Genomic DNA, 19,049 nt, shown 5'->3' with positions numbered 1-19,049 from the left:
CAAAGGATGCACTGCATAATTGCACTTAAATATACCGATACACTTCCTGGGGAAGGATCCAGTGATGCTTCTGCTTACTTTGTCACATGCAGGTGGGACCACTGTCTGTAGCATATATGCAGCTGCTGTACTTGCGTTCTCTTTTGGTACCTTCCTGCCTCCAATTCCCAGCCTCTAAACTGAGCAAGGACTAGTAGGGCAGGAGGCTAAAGCAAGTATTCACCAGTCTTGACCTCCCTGGATCACTGTGCTCTTCAGGAGCAGTGCAGGTAGATAAAGCCGGTGGAAGTAGCAGAAGCAGTGTTTTCAGTCAAGGGTGTCCAGCTGTGAAATGTATTTCTAGAGCAGACTAACACAGGAAGAAGCTGTTTCCAAGTTATGTTACAAAAACATTCTTTTGGACAGAAAAGCCCCACTGTAACAATACTTCCTCCTCGGGGAGCTAGGAAGAACAAAAGGTGATGCTTGCCATCTTTTGTATGTCTTGGGATGGAGATACAATGTGTGGCAGACAGCCCTTGCAGAAACTTATTTGAAATTTTGGAATTAAGTTAGTACATTAAAAACCCAAGGATGTAATCTTATTGCTAATGAAAGCAATTGTAGTAATTACTGGATGTGACTGAATGGCTTTATGTCTGATTTATAAATGGTTTTAAGGTTAAAGTGCTCATTTTATTATTATGAAGATGTGGTGGTGTTACCTTCGTAATTACTTCTTACTCAACTTTACTTTCAATACATGGCCTTTAGGCAAAATCTGCAAAAAAAAATTTAAAGTTCCAAAATATAAATGAGAACAGCAATCAATCTCTCCATAGAGACCCCTGCAGGGAGGATTGGAAGCTATAGCTCTTTTCTTTCTCTCTCTCTCTCTCTCTCTCCTGTGAGCTCTACTTCCAGACCTGCTGGAGGCTGTGCAATGTTTGCGGATGTGGGCAATATTTGAAGGGGTCAGCACCAGTCTAATTGTGTTCCTGTTGGAAGCAGTGATAGCACTGAAGTGGTATTTAAACACAAACAAACAAACAAACCGGGCAGTGCTTGGAAGCTTCTAAAATGTTCCCAACCACAAGATCCAGTCTTACTGCTGTTGAAATCTGTGGCTGAGCTCCTGTGGTTTGCAGTGGTGCAATGTGTTCTGCTTTGTGTGTGTGCTGAGCCCGAGTATGAACTGTACAAGTGACTGTGATGTATGAAATCAGTTTGAGTCTCTTGCCTAGAGTAGGACAGTGTCCAAAAACCTGAAATTAATTTACAAAAGCCCTTGATCAGACAGTAATAAAGAATGATGCTAAATTCCTTCAGAGCAACTGCAGTCTCTCAAACACTGTCCTGGAATTAAACTTTTTTTTAATAGAGAAAACAATCTGTTGTTACATAATGAATTAGCATGAGACATGTTGCAAAAATAAGGTTGGGTTTTGTATAAACAAAACCAAATCTTTATGTAAATGTTATGTAAATGTAACATTTAATTTAAACTGTTGGAGTACGGAAGTTGTGATCAACAAGGTACAAATCTCACCCTGTTTATGTGTTGCAACTGTGAATTAAAACAGTTTGTTATTTTTGTTGCAGAGTGAGTTACTATCTATGACCAAGAAATATGCCATTAGTGGAACACGGAGTATTTTGAGATTCAGTTCAGGTCACTTTTAAGTAATTTTACTGAGTAGTTTAATGGAACTAGATCAAAGGTTGTATTTCAGTGTAATAGAAGCAAGCGTGTGCCCACTAGTCTTGAACCACGTGAGATTGTAAGGACTCTGAATTTATTCTTTGTGAGGTCCAGGAAATTATATCATGGAAACATTTTTGTCCCTGACTTTGGCTATTAAACAGCCGAATGTGGCTGGATTTTACATGTGATTTCAGTCTGAGGGACTCTGCATCTTTCATAATTGAGGCAACCTGTATTTCAGAGTTGCAAAACTGAATATATAAAAACTGTTATTTATATTTAAAAAAATATGATTTATGTAGTGCTTCCTTTCCCACCAAGCACTTGTAGTTAAAGCTAAATAGATGTATGAAGATTTTTATATGACCTGGAATATAGATTTACAGATTTCCGCTTAAATGTATTTTCTTTTTGTTAAATTGTTTTGTCTTTCTTGCATTTAGTGTTGCCTTTTTTTTTTCGTCTTCCACGTGTTATGACCCATATTTGTACTTTGCCATGCTAAGAGGCATGGTTACAACTTCCACATAGCAGGATGCAGTGGGTATAAACTTCGTCCTCAAAGTTATTTTATGTTTTATGTTTCAGAAGTGTATTGGAAGGCTGCCTGCTATTTTTGTGCCGCATTATTCTAGATACAAGAATTCTTCTATTCTAGACATAAGGAGGAATTTCTTCACTATGAGGGTGGTGAGGCACTGGCGCAGGTTTTCCAGGGAAGCTGTGGCTGCCCCATCCCTGGGGGTGTTCAAGGCCAGGTTGGATGGGGATTTGGGCAGCCTGATCTGGTGGGATGTTCCTGCCCATGGCAGGGGGGTTGGAACTGGATGATCTCTAAGGTCCCTTCCAATCCAAACCATTCTATGATTCCATGATTCTGTGGTTCTTTTGGAGCTGTTAAGATGTGGACTAGTGCCAGAAAAAAATGTAGGGGATAAAACGGATGCAGAGAGCATTCCCTTCTACTCCCAGCTTCTGGTAAATCAGTTGTACGCCACACAGCTGCTGTAAATCGCATCTTATCCAGAACACGACCCAGATCAAACCTTTGGCATCGGAATGGCTGCAGCTTCGAGGTTGCCTTTCATCCGCTCCCTTAAATTGAAGCGGGATACGAAAGACCCTGCCCCGAGCAGAATGAAACCCTTCTATTGTGTTGGCTTTCCTTCTGGGGGTTTGCCGATTCGGGCTCTAGAGAGCCGTGTTTGCAGGGCACTCGCCTGCGCCGCCCCGCGGTGCCGCCAGGGGGCGAGCGGGGACCGGAGTCACCTGCCCGGCGTGTCCCGGCGAGGTGCACAAAGAGCTGCCTGGCAGCAGCGGCAGAGCTTGTCTTTCCGCACCTGTGCGCCACTGGTACCTAAGCTGATCACAGAATGGGTCGGAAGGGACCTTAAAGATCATCTTAAACATCATCTAGATCCTCCCCCACTACCGATGAGCAGGGGCATCTCCCACAAGACCTGGCTGCTCAAAGCCCCATCCAACCTGGTCTTGGACACCTCCAGGGATGGGGCATCCACTGCTTCTCTGGGCAACCTGAGGATCTCAGCATCCTCATGGTAAAATATTTCTTCCTAATATGTAACCTAAATATGCCTTCTTTCAGCTTAAAATCATTACCCCTTGTCCTATCGCTGCACTCACTGATAAAAAGCCCTTCCCCAGGTTTCTTGTACCCCCCTTTAGTTGCTGGAAGGCTGCTCTAAGGTCTCCCCAGAGCCTTCTCTTCTCCAGAAGAACCCAACTCTATCAGCCTGTGCTCCAGCCAGTGTTTAAGCTGCATAGCAAATGTTACAGGGAATGACATGGGAGTCCACAAGGCTGCCTTTATGTTTCGTTGCAAGATGGTCCCATTCTAGCAAATGTTCATGCTAGAAGATGCAATATATTATGCAACTTCTGCTTCTGTGCCTTCTCTTCCTGAAAGTACGATTCAGACAGCAGGTAGGTCATATAACATACAGGACTCTAGGAGCAGCTGCTCCCAATAAACTATCTGGGTTGACGCAGTGGAACGTGGAATGACTCTTTGCTGCCATGGGCTCGCATGTGTTCCTTTTCCTTGACTACCTTAACACATGGAATATTCTGGGAGCTGAAGTGTTCTGAATCTTTTCTTGAAGATCGTAGCTCTTTGGCCTGTCTTTGAGCTTGGAGTCAGATCGCTTGACGTTGCATGGGTCCGAAGTGTTTTTAAGGCAGTTTGTGACACAGCATGTCAAAACAACAACCCCTTAACTTTAATCTGAAGTCAGAATTTACAAACTTTTGTCAGATCATCACACCTTCAGTAACACATCTGATAATGTGTAGATAGCATTACTGCTTATTTTGTGTCACTGCATAGAACGCGTCAGTTACGATCAGATCAATACCCCAGTGACCTCTGTGGTTGTTAGTCCACAGTCTGCTTTCAGTGCTCATCCCTGACCACTTAAGCTGCCATACACGGACTTGGTTCTAGGTCCTCTGAATAGTCCAGGGCGGTTTATAGAATTAAGGACATCTGTGAATTTAAACATCTGCCTTTACAGCAAGGTGCAAAGAGTGGGTGTGTGAAAGAAATCCAAAAGAGGAGAGGAAAGAATGAAGGCAGGAGGCTTGATAACTCGTGTCTTGTTACCCACAGATCAGGTGCTTTGAGGGTTTTAGTGTGGAGGAGAAAATACTTTGAGACACCTGAGTGGTGTCATTAGACCTTGATATCTGTATATCTGTCTACAGCAGTATTGATTTTGATAGTAAAGCCCGAGTAGAGGACCTGACTGCAGTTATTTGCAGCATTGATGGCAACGTTAGTGTGTTTAGAGCTGTAAGCAAGATACCTGGGAGCAGGTAGAGTAGACCGTTAAAAAGTACTGCCTATGTGGGATGGGACACATTTTAGTGACTGTCAGGCTGAATAAGATACCCTGTTGAAAGCCATATTCTCTCTGGATTGATTCCTAAATGGCCAGTAGAGTTACTTAGTGCAAATCACAGGCCACTGGTGTTATAGAAAAGTCTGAGATCCATCTGAGAATATGGATGCTGTTCTGGCTGACTGGTGGTACTGTGATGTAAAGTGTAATCTTAGCTTCACTGTGGACTGTGGAAATTAAAGCGTGGTCTGAATTTCACCCTGAGGATCTCCGTGTTTTTTCTTTTCATAGCTGAAGCAGGATAACGATCATCCTCTGTAAACTTCTTTGAGATCTATGGATTAAGAATGCTATATAAGAGCTCAACGTTGATATTTAGTATAAGCTCTTTATGTAACACCAAGAACAGATGATAAAGCAGGACAGGATGTAACTATTTGATGTGGAATTGTTCTATTACAGATATAAACTTAAGGTGGAAAAAAAAGAATATGCTGTGTTTTTTTTTCAATCTGTATGTGCTCTTAATTGCATTTACTTTGACAGATTATAATGTTAACAGGGAACTGCAGTAAAGAAAAGCTAAGGAAAAATCAGTAAAGCGTGTATAAATTATGTCAGTCAACATCTTTGCAAATATATGTTTGTTTATATATGCAGTTTAAGGATAAACACTCCTTCCCTAGCTCCTGGATTAGCCCATGTGAATAAAGATCTTATGCAGACTTCCATCTTAAAGGTCACAAATAAATAATTGGATAGAACTCATATGTTTGAAGGAATAAGGGATCAAAACCTGCAAACTTCTATTTATATTGCTGTCTGAAATAAGAGTAAAGTAACCCGCTGTAGGCTTTCTAGTATATCCAAAAAATATAATTGCAGTATCTCCATGCAGTGCTGAAAAAGGAGTGAAGGTCATGGCAACCAAAGGATAATACTTTTTATCAGCTGTTCACAGTTATTGTTTGCTTTTTCCTGGAGAAGGTTTAGCATTTTCTTGCAAGCAGTTTAGCTGAACACTTGAAAAGTAACTCCACTTCCTAGCCAGCCGCTGTTTTTCTGTTCTATGTGAATAGCAAAATTCTTTTGCTTGCCTGAGTTATGTGATACCCCAAACTTGAAATGCATTAAATGAAGCAGAATTCCACCTTGACTGATGTAAAGAGAGTCGGTATAGAAGTGTTGCTCTTATTTTTTTGTGAATACTGATATTATATGATGAACATCATCTCTTCTAGCTATAAGGATAAAGGCATTGCATGTGCTAGTGCTTTTCAGAGGCAATTGTGGTAGATTTAGAGATTATTTCAAAATATATCTAGCATTTCAGTACAATGAATTGCTTTTCAAATCTGGATTAGACTGTTGCTTGGAAAATATTGAATAGTAGACATTTACAACTTGCTAGTGAGGGAGAGTGGTTTTAAATACTGACCTTATTTTTTTGATCAGTGATAGTGAGCTAAGATTAGAAGGTAAACTTTAGAAGTGTTTTAATTTGAGCTGGCAATCTCGTATGTATATATAAAAATATGGATGGATGGAAAAGGAGACCCAAACAGGCCGTGAGTTGCTCAAGTGAATTTTCTCCTTTGAATGCCCTCAGAGTGTAGCAGCAACTCAGCAGCAAATCTTGTTCAAGAGTAACCCAGGTTGATCCTGCCATGGAGGCGAGATTAACCGACCCTTGCAGGATTCACAGATTGTCGACAAGAGTAATAAATGTGTTCACTGGTAGGAATTTTTCTAAACATGTAGCAGCAGTGAAATGCAAAAGTTTGCCTGTAGGATTGTGTACAGGCCAATCATATTCAAGCTGCACAACAGTTTCCAGGACAATTTTTTGGCTAGGACACAGCAGGGAAAACGTTGCTTCTTCGAAAAAAATATGTCTCTGTTGGTTTCTGTATGATATTTGTGTAGACTGTACTGTATTACTTGATTCGCCATCCCTGGAGGTATTTAGAAAATGGGTGGATGTGGTGGGACATGGTTTAGTGGTAGACTTGATAGTGTTAGGTTTACAGTTGGACTTGATGATTCTATTATTCTACTTATTACCTTCTACTGAAATCGGTACTGCAGGGCCCCTGTCAGTATTGGAGTTGGGTATCTTGGGATTATCTGTGTTTCATTGCTGCAGGATGACTATTCACACACAGGACCTAATGCTATGTACCACTCTAGCTGAATGAAGTCGATATCCAGATACTAAGGACTCCGGAATGCCTCTAGACTTTCTTGTGCTGGGGACTCTGTATAGAACTTCTTGGCTTTTGAGTGCAAGTCTGGAGTCTTTGAAGTACCAGTGGTATCATAGAGTTATTTGTAATTCCTCCCCTAAACAATAAGAAGCCCAGCTAAAATAGAGGTTTCCAGGAGATCAAAATAAAAATGACCTGATTTAGATGACCTTTTTGCTGAAAAGTGCTGTTACACAGAATTAACCTTTCATTTAGGGTGATGACTCAGCATAAGAGGAACTTCTTTTGCATTAGAAGTAAATGATTAAAACTGCAGCTGTTGGAATGGATAGGATTTGAGAGCAGCCTTTGGCAGTCAGTTAGTTTTAGCTGACAGCCAAGCAAGAGCTTTTACTTATAAGTGAGACACCTGCAGTTTTATCATTGGTCTCAAGGCAAGGGATCATCTTCTACTGAAAATAAATTACAGATGAAATATTAGTAAATGAACTCAAGGGCTTCTTCTGCACATAAAATAAGTTTGGGTTGGAAGGGACCTTTCAAGGTCATCTAGTCCAACCCTGCTGCAGTGAGCAGGGACCTCTTCAACTAGATCAGGATGCTCAGAGGAACAGGCCTTGAACACTCCCAGGGATGGGGCATTTGTCACCTCTGGGCATGCCTGTTGCAGTGTTTCACCAGCCTCACCCCTTGTCCTATTGCAACAGGCCCTGCTAAAACGTGTCCTCATCTTTCTTATAAGCTCCCTTTAAGTACTGAAAGGGTGCATTCAGGTCTCCCCAGAGCCTACTCTTCTCCAGACTGAACAACCCCAAATCTTTCAGCCTTTCTTCACAGGAGAGCTATTCCATCCTTCTGATTATTTTTGGGAGCCCACCTCTGGACTGCTCCAACAGGTCTGTTTCTTTCTTGCAATGTGAGCTCTAGAGATGGACACAGTGCTCATGGTAAGGTCTGATGAGAGTAGAGTAGAGGGGCAGAATCATCTCCTTCGATCTGCTGGCCCACACTTCTTTTGATGCGGCCCACTATACAGTTGGATTTTTGGGCTGCAAGTGCACACTGTTAGCTCATGTCCAGCTTTTCATGCACCAGTACTCCCAAGCCCTTCTTGGCAGGGCTGCTGTCAATCTCTTCATCCCCCAGAATCCTCAATAAGAGTTTGTCCTATATAGTGCACTTGATAGCACCAGCAACTAGTAGATGTCAGTGTGTCTTTTAGAGCTTCATCAGACAGTCAGCTGTTGAAACAGACATGACATATGGTGAGAGCTTTCTGTTTTCTGCAGTGTAGATCTTAATAAATATTTCATTTGCTCTTGTTTATACTGTCTTGTAGTTTTTAAACTATGTAAACAGCAAAATGGAGATGGTTAACAAAGTAACCATGGAAACCTGCTTTATTCTCTTCCTCTCTTTGTGGAAATGTTTTTTGATGATATTTATGATTTCATTTCCTCACTGTCATTTGAACTGAACCAACAAAATAATTAATAAAAATTGTACTTTAAGTTGCTGATTTTCTAGTCATAACAAATAGGCCAATATTTGTATGATCAATGTAAAAAGAGAGTTTGCATTCATGCTTTTTATCTGGGATAGCACTGCAAGAGTAAAGTGGTACCAAATAACTGTATGCAACGTAGTAGCAAGCCATGACTGGAAAAAATACATTTCTGCATTTCTGATGGGATCTTCAAGTTTGCAATGATATTTTTTTCATTGCAAAATGCTGGAATAGGAAAACAGACAAGCAGTCATTTGAATTTTTTATTGATATTTCAAATTCATGAGTGCTAACTTTTGTAAGGTCAGAGCATCATTGGACAAAATTATTGTACCTTTTGAGGGGAGATTCTTAAACTGGAGAGAGTGCCTCCACTTTGAAGAAAGGAACGTCACCTAAAGTCCTTTTTAGCTCCCGAGATTTTGTGAGACCTTCCTTTGGAGGATGTGGTAGGTCAGAGCAAAAGTTAACTACAAGTGTAGGAGCAACAGTGTGAGGGCCCAGAAGAGCCCACCATGGCCAAGCACTCTGTCTTTGCTAGCAGTCAGTGGTGAGCACCTAGCAAGGAAATGTGTACAGCCAGGTCAAACCTTGTCAGTAAGCTGTCCTCAACAATTTGTGGTTCATGAACTTCTCAAGTCAGGAGCAGCATCTTCATCTGTGATGGTTTGTAGCGTGCACTGGCTTTTGGAATTTGTGGGTTTAGATTGGAATTACCGCTGAGCAAGTGAAATCCCTCTGAGAAGGGGGCTACCTGAAAGCACTTTCATCTTTTCGAACTCTCAGAGTAGGAGACACACTCTTTTGGCACTTACTATTACTTAACAGTTTTTAAATGGTAGTGTTGTTTACTTTTTTGTTTATAGAGCCTATTGACAAAATACAGGGAGGCTTCACAGAGCTGATCATGCCTGAATCCCCAGAGCTGACGAAAAAGTAATGTGAAAGGAAATAATGTTTTATGTTTAGGAATAATTGGACTTTAGTGTTAGAAGTGCCAGAAGACCAATTTTAGGTATAATTTATCTTTCTAATTAAACCTTTCTTCCTTACAAAGTAACTGTTGCAAACACAAAATACAGATTTTACATAATCTGAGACAAATTTAAGAAACACCTAAGTGTATTAAAATTTGATGACAATGCTTCTGATTCATATTTTAATTCTGGACTATTACTACAAGATGATTCTCTGGATATTGACGATAATTAAGCTTAAATTCAGCAGAAGGGGTTAGTGGTCTTTAATTTTTGTCAAGTGAACAATCTTTCAGTAATCAAAACCTAAATTTTATTTCTTGGATTAATTTAATGATTAGATACAATGAAACGTCTATTGCCTGAAGGTTTTTATTGTCCCTTGATTTCTATAACTTAGATTTGGAGAATAATTTCTTAGTGGTCCTCCAGTAGTCTGGAGCATTACTCTTTTGTTAACTGCAGTGCTGGTTGTGCTGCATTCAGTCTGGTTTTAAGAATTTCTGTTTTCAGGATTTCCATCACTTTTTGTCCCTCCTCTTACAGGCAACAGTTCTAGTTCACTGAGTTGCTCACCTTTCAAGATTTTCCCTGTTTTCTCTGACTCCTGGTTCCAGAATTGAAAAATTGTTGATGTTTTGAACTGTCTGATGAGAGTTTTGCATGACTCAAGAGGAGTAAAGGAGCAAAAATTATAATAAATAACGTTGCAATTTCTTATTCATAGTTTTGCTCAGTGGTCTTACATTCATGGTCTTACACAGGTGTCCGGTTACCTGCAGGAGTTGTTATAAAGGGTAGGAATTAAGCCCTGACTTCAAGTAACGAATTTGTATAGAAGCCTTCAGTATTTCACTTCCGTATAAAAAATAGCCTAAATTGAGACAAAGTGTTGAATACACCAGGCAGAAATTGCTCCTGCAGGCCAATCTTCTGTTATTTGTACTCTCCTGTAGATGTGATATCAAGATCTTTCTTCTGGTTTTTGGTTCTCAAAAATGATTAGTGGTAGTGTTAGCATAGCTGTTACTAAGTGAAACATTGTGATTGAATTTGCTGTGTTAGAATTTAACAATTGAAATTGAAGAAGAGTTACAGCATGTACCAACAAAACTGCAGATGTGGTACAATGATACATAAATTGCTTAAAGCAGGCACGGTCTTATTTGTATATTGTTGCCAAGTTGAAAGATATTTTGGTGCTAGGAGGCAAGTGTCAGTATTACAGAAGGTTAGCCTTTGTCACTTTTTGGACAGTGCTTAGAGAACAGTGTGCAGGTCAGACGCATAGTGTTCAAAAGTGAGTGTCTGGTACCATGCATGCTCTTAGTTCCTCTCCAAACTATTCCTGTGCCTCATGTTGCTGTCTTAAATGGTTTTTTCCTCCCTTTCTCTTGAACTGAGGCAAGATGAAAATGATCCACCTCAAGCAAGAAATAGTCATGTAAGGTTTTATGAAGTGCTTTCAAGAGCACAGACCAAATCAATGGGGAAAGCCTGAAATTATTTTTCTCAAATTTCTTTCACCTTAATTGTGGCTTGTAACGAAAGACTCAGAAAGCAATATTCAGGCAGAAGTGTCTTGCTTCAGCTGATGGTGTCTCCAAAGAGTTCAGGAGTAAATTAGAAAAATGACTGCTTTCTTTAAGGTGTTTCAGCTGTGGATGCAAATTTGTTAGAGTTACCTGCTTTCACTAGAGTTGTAGATGCACAAATTGTTTTTAGGATAACACTGACAAATCATTTAATTACAGAAAGCCAACATATCTTTGTGCCGATTATGATCGGTATCTTACAGGCGGCATACGTCTTGACTGGGCGATTGTCATGTCGCTGGAGTAGCATAGAGCCTCTAGAAGCTGTGCAGAGTGGTCACGGCATGCTGAGTACTCTCATGTATCCTACAGAAATCTCTTGAGAGCAGTACATAGGAAACGTATTGTTATAACTTATTTTGTAGATATTAAAAGTTTATATCATCAGCCCACAGAATTGCTGACTTGATGTTTTATGCCAGCCTCTAGAAAGAACAGAACTTTTTTTAAAGCGTGGTAACAGGTGAATAACTGCATATGTGTGAATAAATGTTAGGCCACTTTCCACAGGAGTAGAATTTCCCACTCACTGATGAACAACAAAATTATTAATGCCGTGGTGTTGGTTTAGCATTTTCTGCATTATTGCTTGTGTCCTTGTAACCTACAGCTTCAGACCTTGAAAATACGTTTTCTTCGAAAAGATCATCATGTTTGTGCTGAGATCAGCACTCTTTTGTTCTGTTTCTATACGTCTTATAGAAATAAAGGTTTTGTTTCTCTCTGAAAAACTATGTGACTTTAGGTCTTGGTGATGCCCCACCCAAAACTGTTGATGCAAAAATCTGCCCAGAGGTGTATGTAGTAGGTCCTAGTTTTGTCAGGTGGATCATTTAAAAATAAATCAGTAATCAAAATGTCCCATAGTCAGACTTATGAGGCATTAGAAGTCACTAACAGTGAAATCAGCGCTTCTGCCTCTTGTGCACTTTATTTTGATACCCAAATTCAGTTAGGAGCTTCTTGCTCAACCGTGCAGGGCTCTTGGTGCCTTTGTTTGATATCTTATTTGTCAGGATAGACCTTTCTTGAACTTGGAGAAGGTGATCCCTGAATATCAAATAGCTTTCCTGGACTCCTATTCAAAGCTGTATTCCATGGGATTTTTTTTAAACAAATCTGAAGAGGATGTCATCTGCTCTCCTGAAATTCAAGGCTGTGGTCGTTCTTTCTGCCCTGTTCCTTCCTGTCAGGATCCTGAAGCCCATCATCTTGAGGTTACAGCAGCCAAGGCTGCCTCTGACTTTCCTGTCCCTAGCCAATTCTTCATTGTTTGTAAGTATGAGGTCCAGTGAAGCACCTTTGTTCCTTGTTATTGGTTCCTTGATCATCTGTAGTGTGAAGTTGTCATCAATGCATACCAGAAGTCTGCTAAATTACTTGAGGGCTGCTGTGTTGTCCTTCTAGCAGATACTGGGGTTGTTAAAGTCCCCCATGATGACCAGGTTCTGTGAACAGAAAGCTTATTCTGATTGCATGAAGAAGGCTTTATCTCCTTCATGATCAGGAGGTCTATAGCAGATACCCACTATGGTGATACCTGTCACCAGGCAGAGCTCCATGCACCCCCGCTGCTTTGACCTGTTGGGCAAATTCTCCTCCTGACCTTCACATCCTATCCTTCCTGAAGAGCCTGTATCCATCCGTCACAGCATTATGGTCATGTAACTGCACACAGACTTCTGGCTCCTCCTTTTTGTTCTGCATGGTGTCTGTGTTACTGCGGGGGTGTTTCAGAGAGCTATCTTAGCGTGCTGAGACCCCAGGACAGGCTAGAGAGCATTCTCCATAAGACCATTCCCTGTTGTTGTTGTCTTTTGAATAAAATGTACTGTGAAATATACAGAGACATACTTTGGTAGCCCTGAAACAAATGCAGAAGTGTTTTAAGACAATATCCTTTGTTGGAAATAATTATTTTTCCTACATTTTGATTTGGTTTTAATTTGTGATCAACATTAAAGGGGTATGGGGTTCTTTCTGAGAAGATCTTTCTTCTGATCAATTTAGTACTAGCCCTTGGGAAATAATATTAAAGAAGAAAGCTCACATATTACTCTGTTTAGATGTACATTGGATGATGAACACAGCTTCCTCTGTTTTTCTGGTTTACCTTAGTTGCATTTTCAAAGTGCAATGTGATTTTTCTGTTTATGAAAGCTAATTAACTTTTTTTAATACAAAGAAACAAAAGAGAGCTCTAAAGAGAGCTTGTTTGTTTGCATTCCTTTATATGTTCTAAACCAGTTTGTGATCTGTCAATGTTAATTTGTTGTGGATTTAATATCAGTCCATCTATTCTTTTTTTTGAGGTGTTGCCACTAAACAAAAAGGTATCAGCGAAGTATTTATAGTTGAGCACCTGGTAACCGTTTGTGCAGTGCATGGTTCTGCTAACTTTGTAAGAAATCTCAGGTTAGAAAAGTTATTAGTTGCAGCCTGCAAGGGGGGGAGCACTGATAATGGCAGTGTCAATGATCTTCCAGTCCTGATAGGAATGGGTAACACATAGTGTCAATCACTAGACTTAGAAAATGGAGGAACTATAATGGAGAATAAACAGAGGACAGTAGCACTGGTTGTCTTATATGTAGCACTGGCAGTATCACCATATCTGAGGTGTTTTAAAAGATGGGTAGATGAGGTGCTCAAGGATATGATTTAGTAGTGGACAGGTACAGTTGGACTCAATGATGTCAAAGGTCTTTTCCAACCAAATGATTCTATGATTCTGTGACTCTAATATAGACGTTTTAGAAAAGTCATGGAACTATAGAATCGTTTGGGTTGGAAGTGACCTTAAAGATCATCCAGTTCCAAGACCCCTGCCATGGACAGAGACGCCTTCCACCAGATCAAATTGCTCAAAGCTTCATCCAGCCTAGTCTTGAACACCTCCAGGGAAGGGGGATCCACAACTTCTCTGGGCATCCTCACCACCCTGACAGTAAAAAAATTATTCCTAACATGTAACCGAAATGTGCCATCTTTCAGCCCATTACACCTCATCTTATAACCACTTCCTGATCAAGAGGTCCTCCTCAGCCCTCCTGTAAGCCCCCTTTAAGTACTGAAAGCCTGCAATCGGGTGTCCCCAGAGCCTTGTCTTCTCTGAGCTAAACAAGCCCAACTCTCTCTGCCTGTCCTCATATGGGAGGTGCTCCAGCCCTCTGATCATCTTTGTGGCCTCTCCTCTGGACTTGCTCTAGCAGCTCCATGTCCTTCCTGTTCTGAGGACTCCAGAACTGGATGTAATAATCCATGTGAGGTTTCTCTCAAGAGTGGAGTAGAGCAGCAGAATCACGTCCCTTGACCTGCTGGCCATGCTTCTTTTGACACAGCCCAGGATATGGTTGGCTTTCTGGGCTGCAAGTGCACATTGTCAGGTCATGTTGAGCTTGTCTACCAGCACTCCCAAGTCCTCCTCTTCAAGGCTGCTCTCAATCCATTCTCTGCCCAGCTTGTATTTGTGCTTGGGATTGTCCCGACCCAGGTGCAGGACCTTGCGCTTGCATTGTTAAACTTCATGAGGTTCTCACAGTCTCACCTCTCAAGTCTGTCCAGGTGCCCCTGAATGCCATCTCTTTCCTCCAGCATTTCAGCTGTGCCACACAGCTTGTTGTCGTCTGCAAACTTATCTGTACTGACTTACACTGGTCCCAATACTGGCTCCTAAGGAATGCTATTCGTCGCCAATCTCCACTTGGACATTGAGCTGTTGACCACAACTCTTTGAGTGTGACCATCCAGCCAATTCCTTATCTACTGAGACGTCTGTCTGTCAGATCCATGTCTCTGCATTTTAGAGGCAAGAATGTCATGCAAGGCAGTGTCAAGTGCTTTGCACGAGTGTGGTTTGATGATGTCAATTACTCTTCCCTTATCCACCTATGCTGTCACTCCATCATAGAAGGCCATCAAATTCGTCACTTCTTTATTTTCCATGCGCCTCAGCAGAGTTTCCAAGAGGATCTGTTCCATAATCTTGCTGGGCACAGAGGTGAGATTGGCTGGCCTGTAGTTCCCTGGGTCTTCCTTTTTTAAAAATGGGAGTTATGTTTCCCCTTTTCCAGTCAGTGGGATAGTGCCTTAGCAATTTCATCCACCAGTTCCCTCGTGACTTGCAGATGCATTTTGTCAGGTTGCATGGACTAGAGTACCTTCAGGTTCCTTAGATGATCTTGCCCCTGATCATCTCCTACAGTGGGTGGTTCTTCGCTCTCCCAGTCTTCATTCTCCTTTTGCCTTTTGTGACTTGGATTGTGTGGCTTGAGCACTTGGTGGCGAAGACTTTGTGACTGAAGATTGTCTAATTTGTAGCCTTTCATCTTTGTAGAAGTCTCATCTTTGCTATGAGACTCCTGCCTCATAACTGGAATCAGGATTGAGTCTGCTATTTTTAAAATCACTGTATGCCACATGTAGAGACATAAGTATTGTTTATTTTGTTTCTGCACATTTACCTGTACATGTTCAGTGTACAGCACACAGGTCTGGCTCTGCTGAAATGCCCAAGCAGAGGGAAAGATGCTGTTTAGTGACTGTAACTGTTTCCTAAAGACTATAAGTGCTTTGCTGATTTAATCTGAAATGTAAAGCCACACTGTTTAGACTTCTCAAATGAAAGGGGGAAAAAAAACCCCTATTCCTATTGTGCAAGTTCTCTGAGACCAGACTTTGTCTCTCTGGTGTGTATGTGCTTGTTTCTCTTTGCTTTTTTTTGTATGTGTAGTAATGTTGCAAATGTTTAAGGTATTTGAAAGTGAAGGTAAAAGCCTTGACTAATCCCATCTGCCTGAAGGCACTTTATAATTTCATTGTATCTGCCCCATCACTGTTTTGAGGCAAATGCCACTAGAGGAGGTTTTTTTCCTCCATTGCAATGGGTCAAATAAAAGGAGGAAATGGGACTGTTTGTTACTTCTATTGCATACACAAATGCCTTGGAAGACATGATCTAAAGGCAGCTGGTGTTTACAAGAGCAATGAGCTTTGATTCCTCTTCACAGAAACTGTGGCCGCAAATGTAAAAATAGGCTGAAAATTGCTATTGTTTGCTTTTGGTAGTCTCTTACCCAGTCTACCAAAGGGTAAAAGATAACGCTGGGCACTGGAGAAGGGATTCCTCTGTATTCAGGGGAAGATTGAAACGATGGGAAGCAGAAGATGGTGCGTGGAATGAGTTCTGACAGCACGGCAGGCCAGGCAGCTTGGCAGCAGATGGTGTTAAAATGTCAAAGTATTAAAATATACATATCAAGAATAGGATTGGGCATGTTAGAGGCAATTATTCCACAGAAAAGCGATATTTCTATGAAACAGATTCTGAGAGGATTTAGTATGGTTGCTGCTGTAATTAGCTATGTTAGGCTTATTCCCCTGTCTTTCAGCCATGACAGGAGACCGCCACAACAATTTTAGTTAACAGACTCTCATTTAAATAAAGACAAAAATGAATAAATCTTCCAATCCTGCCCTTCTCATCTGGGAAAGGAAGACCTTCTTTGCTTGGAAAAGGTCTCCAGAATGTCTCTTTCCAAGTTACCCAGGAGCTGCTTTTCCATTTGATCACTTTAGGCAAGAGTACTCTTCCTCAGCTGATGTCCAGCATCTTTGCACGTTTGCTGTTAGAACAGGTCCATGTATTTTCCTGGTCCTTAAAGATAAAACCCCTACTTCTAAGAATGTTGTTCTTATATTTTGCTGTCAATATTTTGTGCATGCCTGGATTCTGCAGTCCTGGTAGATCATACTGGCTGGCCCGTAAGGCACTATGTTAATAGAGAAATGTGTTGATTTTATCTTTTAAAAACTCAGCTGTGTGCTGACTCCTAGCTGTTTGTGTTCCTGGATGCATCATTTACGTATTCAAACTGATGTACTTACTGAATATTGCAGTAATAGTTGTCTGTGTGTGAAGTTGTGTACTCTAATATTTTGCCTATAGATGCAATATCTGCACTACTCTAGTTGCTTATAAGTGTTCTTTTTTCTAACACAACATACTGAATCTAAAATAGGGTTTTGGCTGTGAATTCTCATCTCAAATAGGTGCCATGGGATAGCTTTGTGTCAGAATCACTTGGCCCTGGTGTCCATTTTTCAGCCATCTGAAATTCTAGTCTTCTGTCCTCCTGGTGGATAGTTCACTCTGTGTATGGTGATGGTTCTTCAGACCATCTTGTGTGTCTACCCTTGTTTTGAGCCAAAATTCCTATTTGACAAGGCCAGTGCAGTGGCCTGTGTAGCTATCTTCTGGACAAAGAAATGTGAAAGGCTAATGCAGTCTCCTTGTCCCTACATTCCTAGCTGATGTGGATAGTCAAGAGAACTGTAAAAGATTCATAAGTTGATATAGAATTTTTTCTACAGCCAAGTCTTGTATACTTGATTATTTTTGGTATTAGGACCTCAATTCATTAATTATTTGTTACATTGGTCATGTAAAACCTCTCATTGTATCCTAAATATAGTAGCTTCTAAGCACGTTACTGCATTAGGCTGTGTTATTATACTTTAACTCAATATTCACACCAGTCACTTTTATGAACTATACATATATACACAAAAAAGCTGAAACTAACCCTATAGCTTGGGAACCAAGAGTGAGAGGGGAGAGACAAAGAGGTAATAACAGAACATGTTCTCACCTGTAACAGTGAGACAAGGCTCAGCTGTATTGCTTCACTCAGTGAGTGGATGTGTGTTCAAATACAGATGTTTTCTTAATCTGTTGGAAAATGCCAGTGTGTGCCAGCCCACAATGCTTTGTCTGTGATGCTGTTTTTAGCTAATAGCAATGGCACTGTGCTTGAGCACCCACCCTGTTCACCAGAACTGGCTTCCTCTTCCCAAATATCAAGTCGGTGCTCAAAAGAACCCATTTTTTGTCAATAGAAGATATGAAAGCAAAAGCAACAGAGATCCTCAGCAGCCTTTCAGAAAATGATCTGCAGAATTGCTTTGAATGTTGACAGCATCATCATATGCAGCTGTGTGTAAATTCAAAAGAGAACTATTTTTAAGGTGATTTTAGTTTGTTTTCTTAATTTGTAAAACAAAAAGAGTTACAGACACAGTCTGGGTTTTTTTTTTTTTTGTCAGACCTATACATAACTGAATCTGAGTGTGAAGCTGAGTGTCATTGTCTTTCAGTTTCTTTACAGCTGTTTGTCTTAAAATATCTGGGAAGTCCTCCAGTGACCAATTTTCCATTGGTCATCTGTACACCCTCTACTTTTTTGCCCAGCAACTTACACAGAAAGGGCAGTTCAATCACTACAGTGCAAGAGTCACCCTGAGAAAAGGTAAAGTAATTGGTAACGTTATCATTGCCTCTTCCTTAGGTAATTACACTGAATTGAAGTTCAATTTGCTCTGGCTTGGCCCCTGAAGCTTTTATGGTACACATCAAAGACTGTGATGAAAGATATCTGTCTTTAAGGCAAGGGGCATTTTAAATGTGACTGTGTTATGAAACACGTATGTAATTTTGGTATAAGTTTTGCTGTAGGTATCCTTCCCTTGCTTAGACTTTAAAAAAAAACCAACGGAGTATATATACTGTAAATGTAGATACCTATTAAGTAACTTAACCAGGTTTAGGAATTATAGGTTCAATGTAAAATAAGTTCATCTACATTTTGATGTGTTTACATAAAACAAATGTCCGAAATTCTTAATGTTGAAATGAGTAGGCTGTTTTCACTTAGACACTAGCTCCATAAAATTGTGCCAGTCATATTTTTCTGGTACAACACCAAAATTTTCTAATGTCTTATTTGCAGTGTGTACATCTAATGAATAGAATTCTAGAAAATGAAAAGCATTAGGTTTTGATTAAAAACTGCTCATGAAAATTACTGAAAATTGCCAAAAATTACATTTTTGTATTATTGTACGTGAGCTGACTTTTCTCTTGCTGTGCAATGTCTTTTAAAATTATTTCTGTAGCTTGTGTTCTTCTCTAGCCATCCTCTTTCTGTCTTTTAAATAAATTTTAATACCTTACCATAACCTTTTACATTCACTGCACCTAAGGGTTTGGAATTTTCAGGGTGATTGATAAATATATGTAGTCTCTTTTTAAAACATTTATTCATGTTATGTTTGCCTTTCTCTTTTTCTCATTCTCAGTTAACTGTTTTTTTTCCTAGCCTTTATCACTTCTGCCACACTTAGCTTTTGGTTTTGCCCCTTCAGACAGTCTGCTTAGTGC

At 40.4% G+C, this 19,049-nt stretch overlaps 1 protein-coding gene across 6 annotated transcripts in view; it reads left to right on the top strand.

Moving 5' to 3' along the window:
• HHAT (hedgehog acyltransferase) overlaps window positions 1-19,049 on the top strand; it is a 147,074-nt gene that overhangs the window by 37,148 nt on the left and 90,877 nt on the right. The window contains exon 9 of one of the 6 annotated variants that reach the window (XM_054063715.1): window positions 17,987-18,138. The exons of the other annotated variants lie outside the window; for them this stretch is intronic. Within the exon in view, the coding sequence (XP_053919690.1) occupies window positions 17,987-18,138 (152 nt within the window). The remainder of the gene's footprint in view (window positions 1-17,986; window positions 18,139-19,049) is intronic. 6 annotated transcript variants of the gene reach the window in all.

The sequence above is a fragment of the Cuculus canorus genome, chromosome 3 (assembly GCF_017976375.1).
Source record: "Cuculus canorus isolate bCucCan1 chromosome 3, bCucCan1.pri, whole genome shotgun sequence".
Classification (NCBI taxonomy): Eukaryota; Metazoa; Chordata; class Aves; order Cuculiformes; family Cuculidae; genus Cuculus; species Cuculus canorus.
Note: the sequence above shows the minus strand (reverse complement) of the source record. Positions and strands in the feature narration are given on the sequence as shown.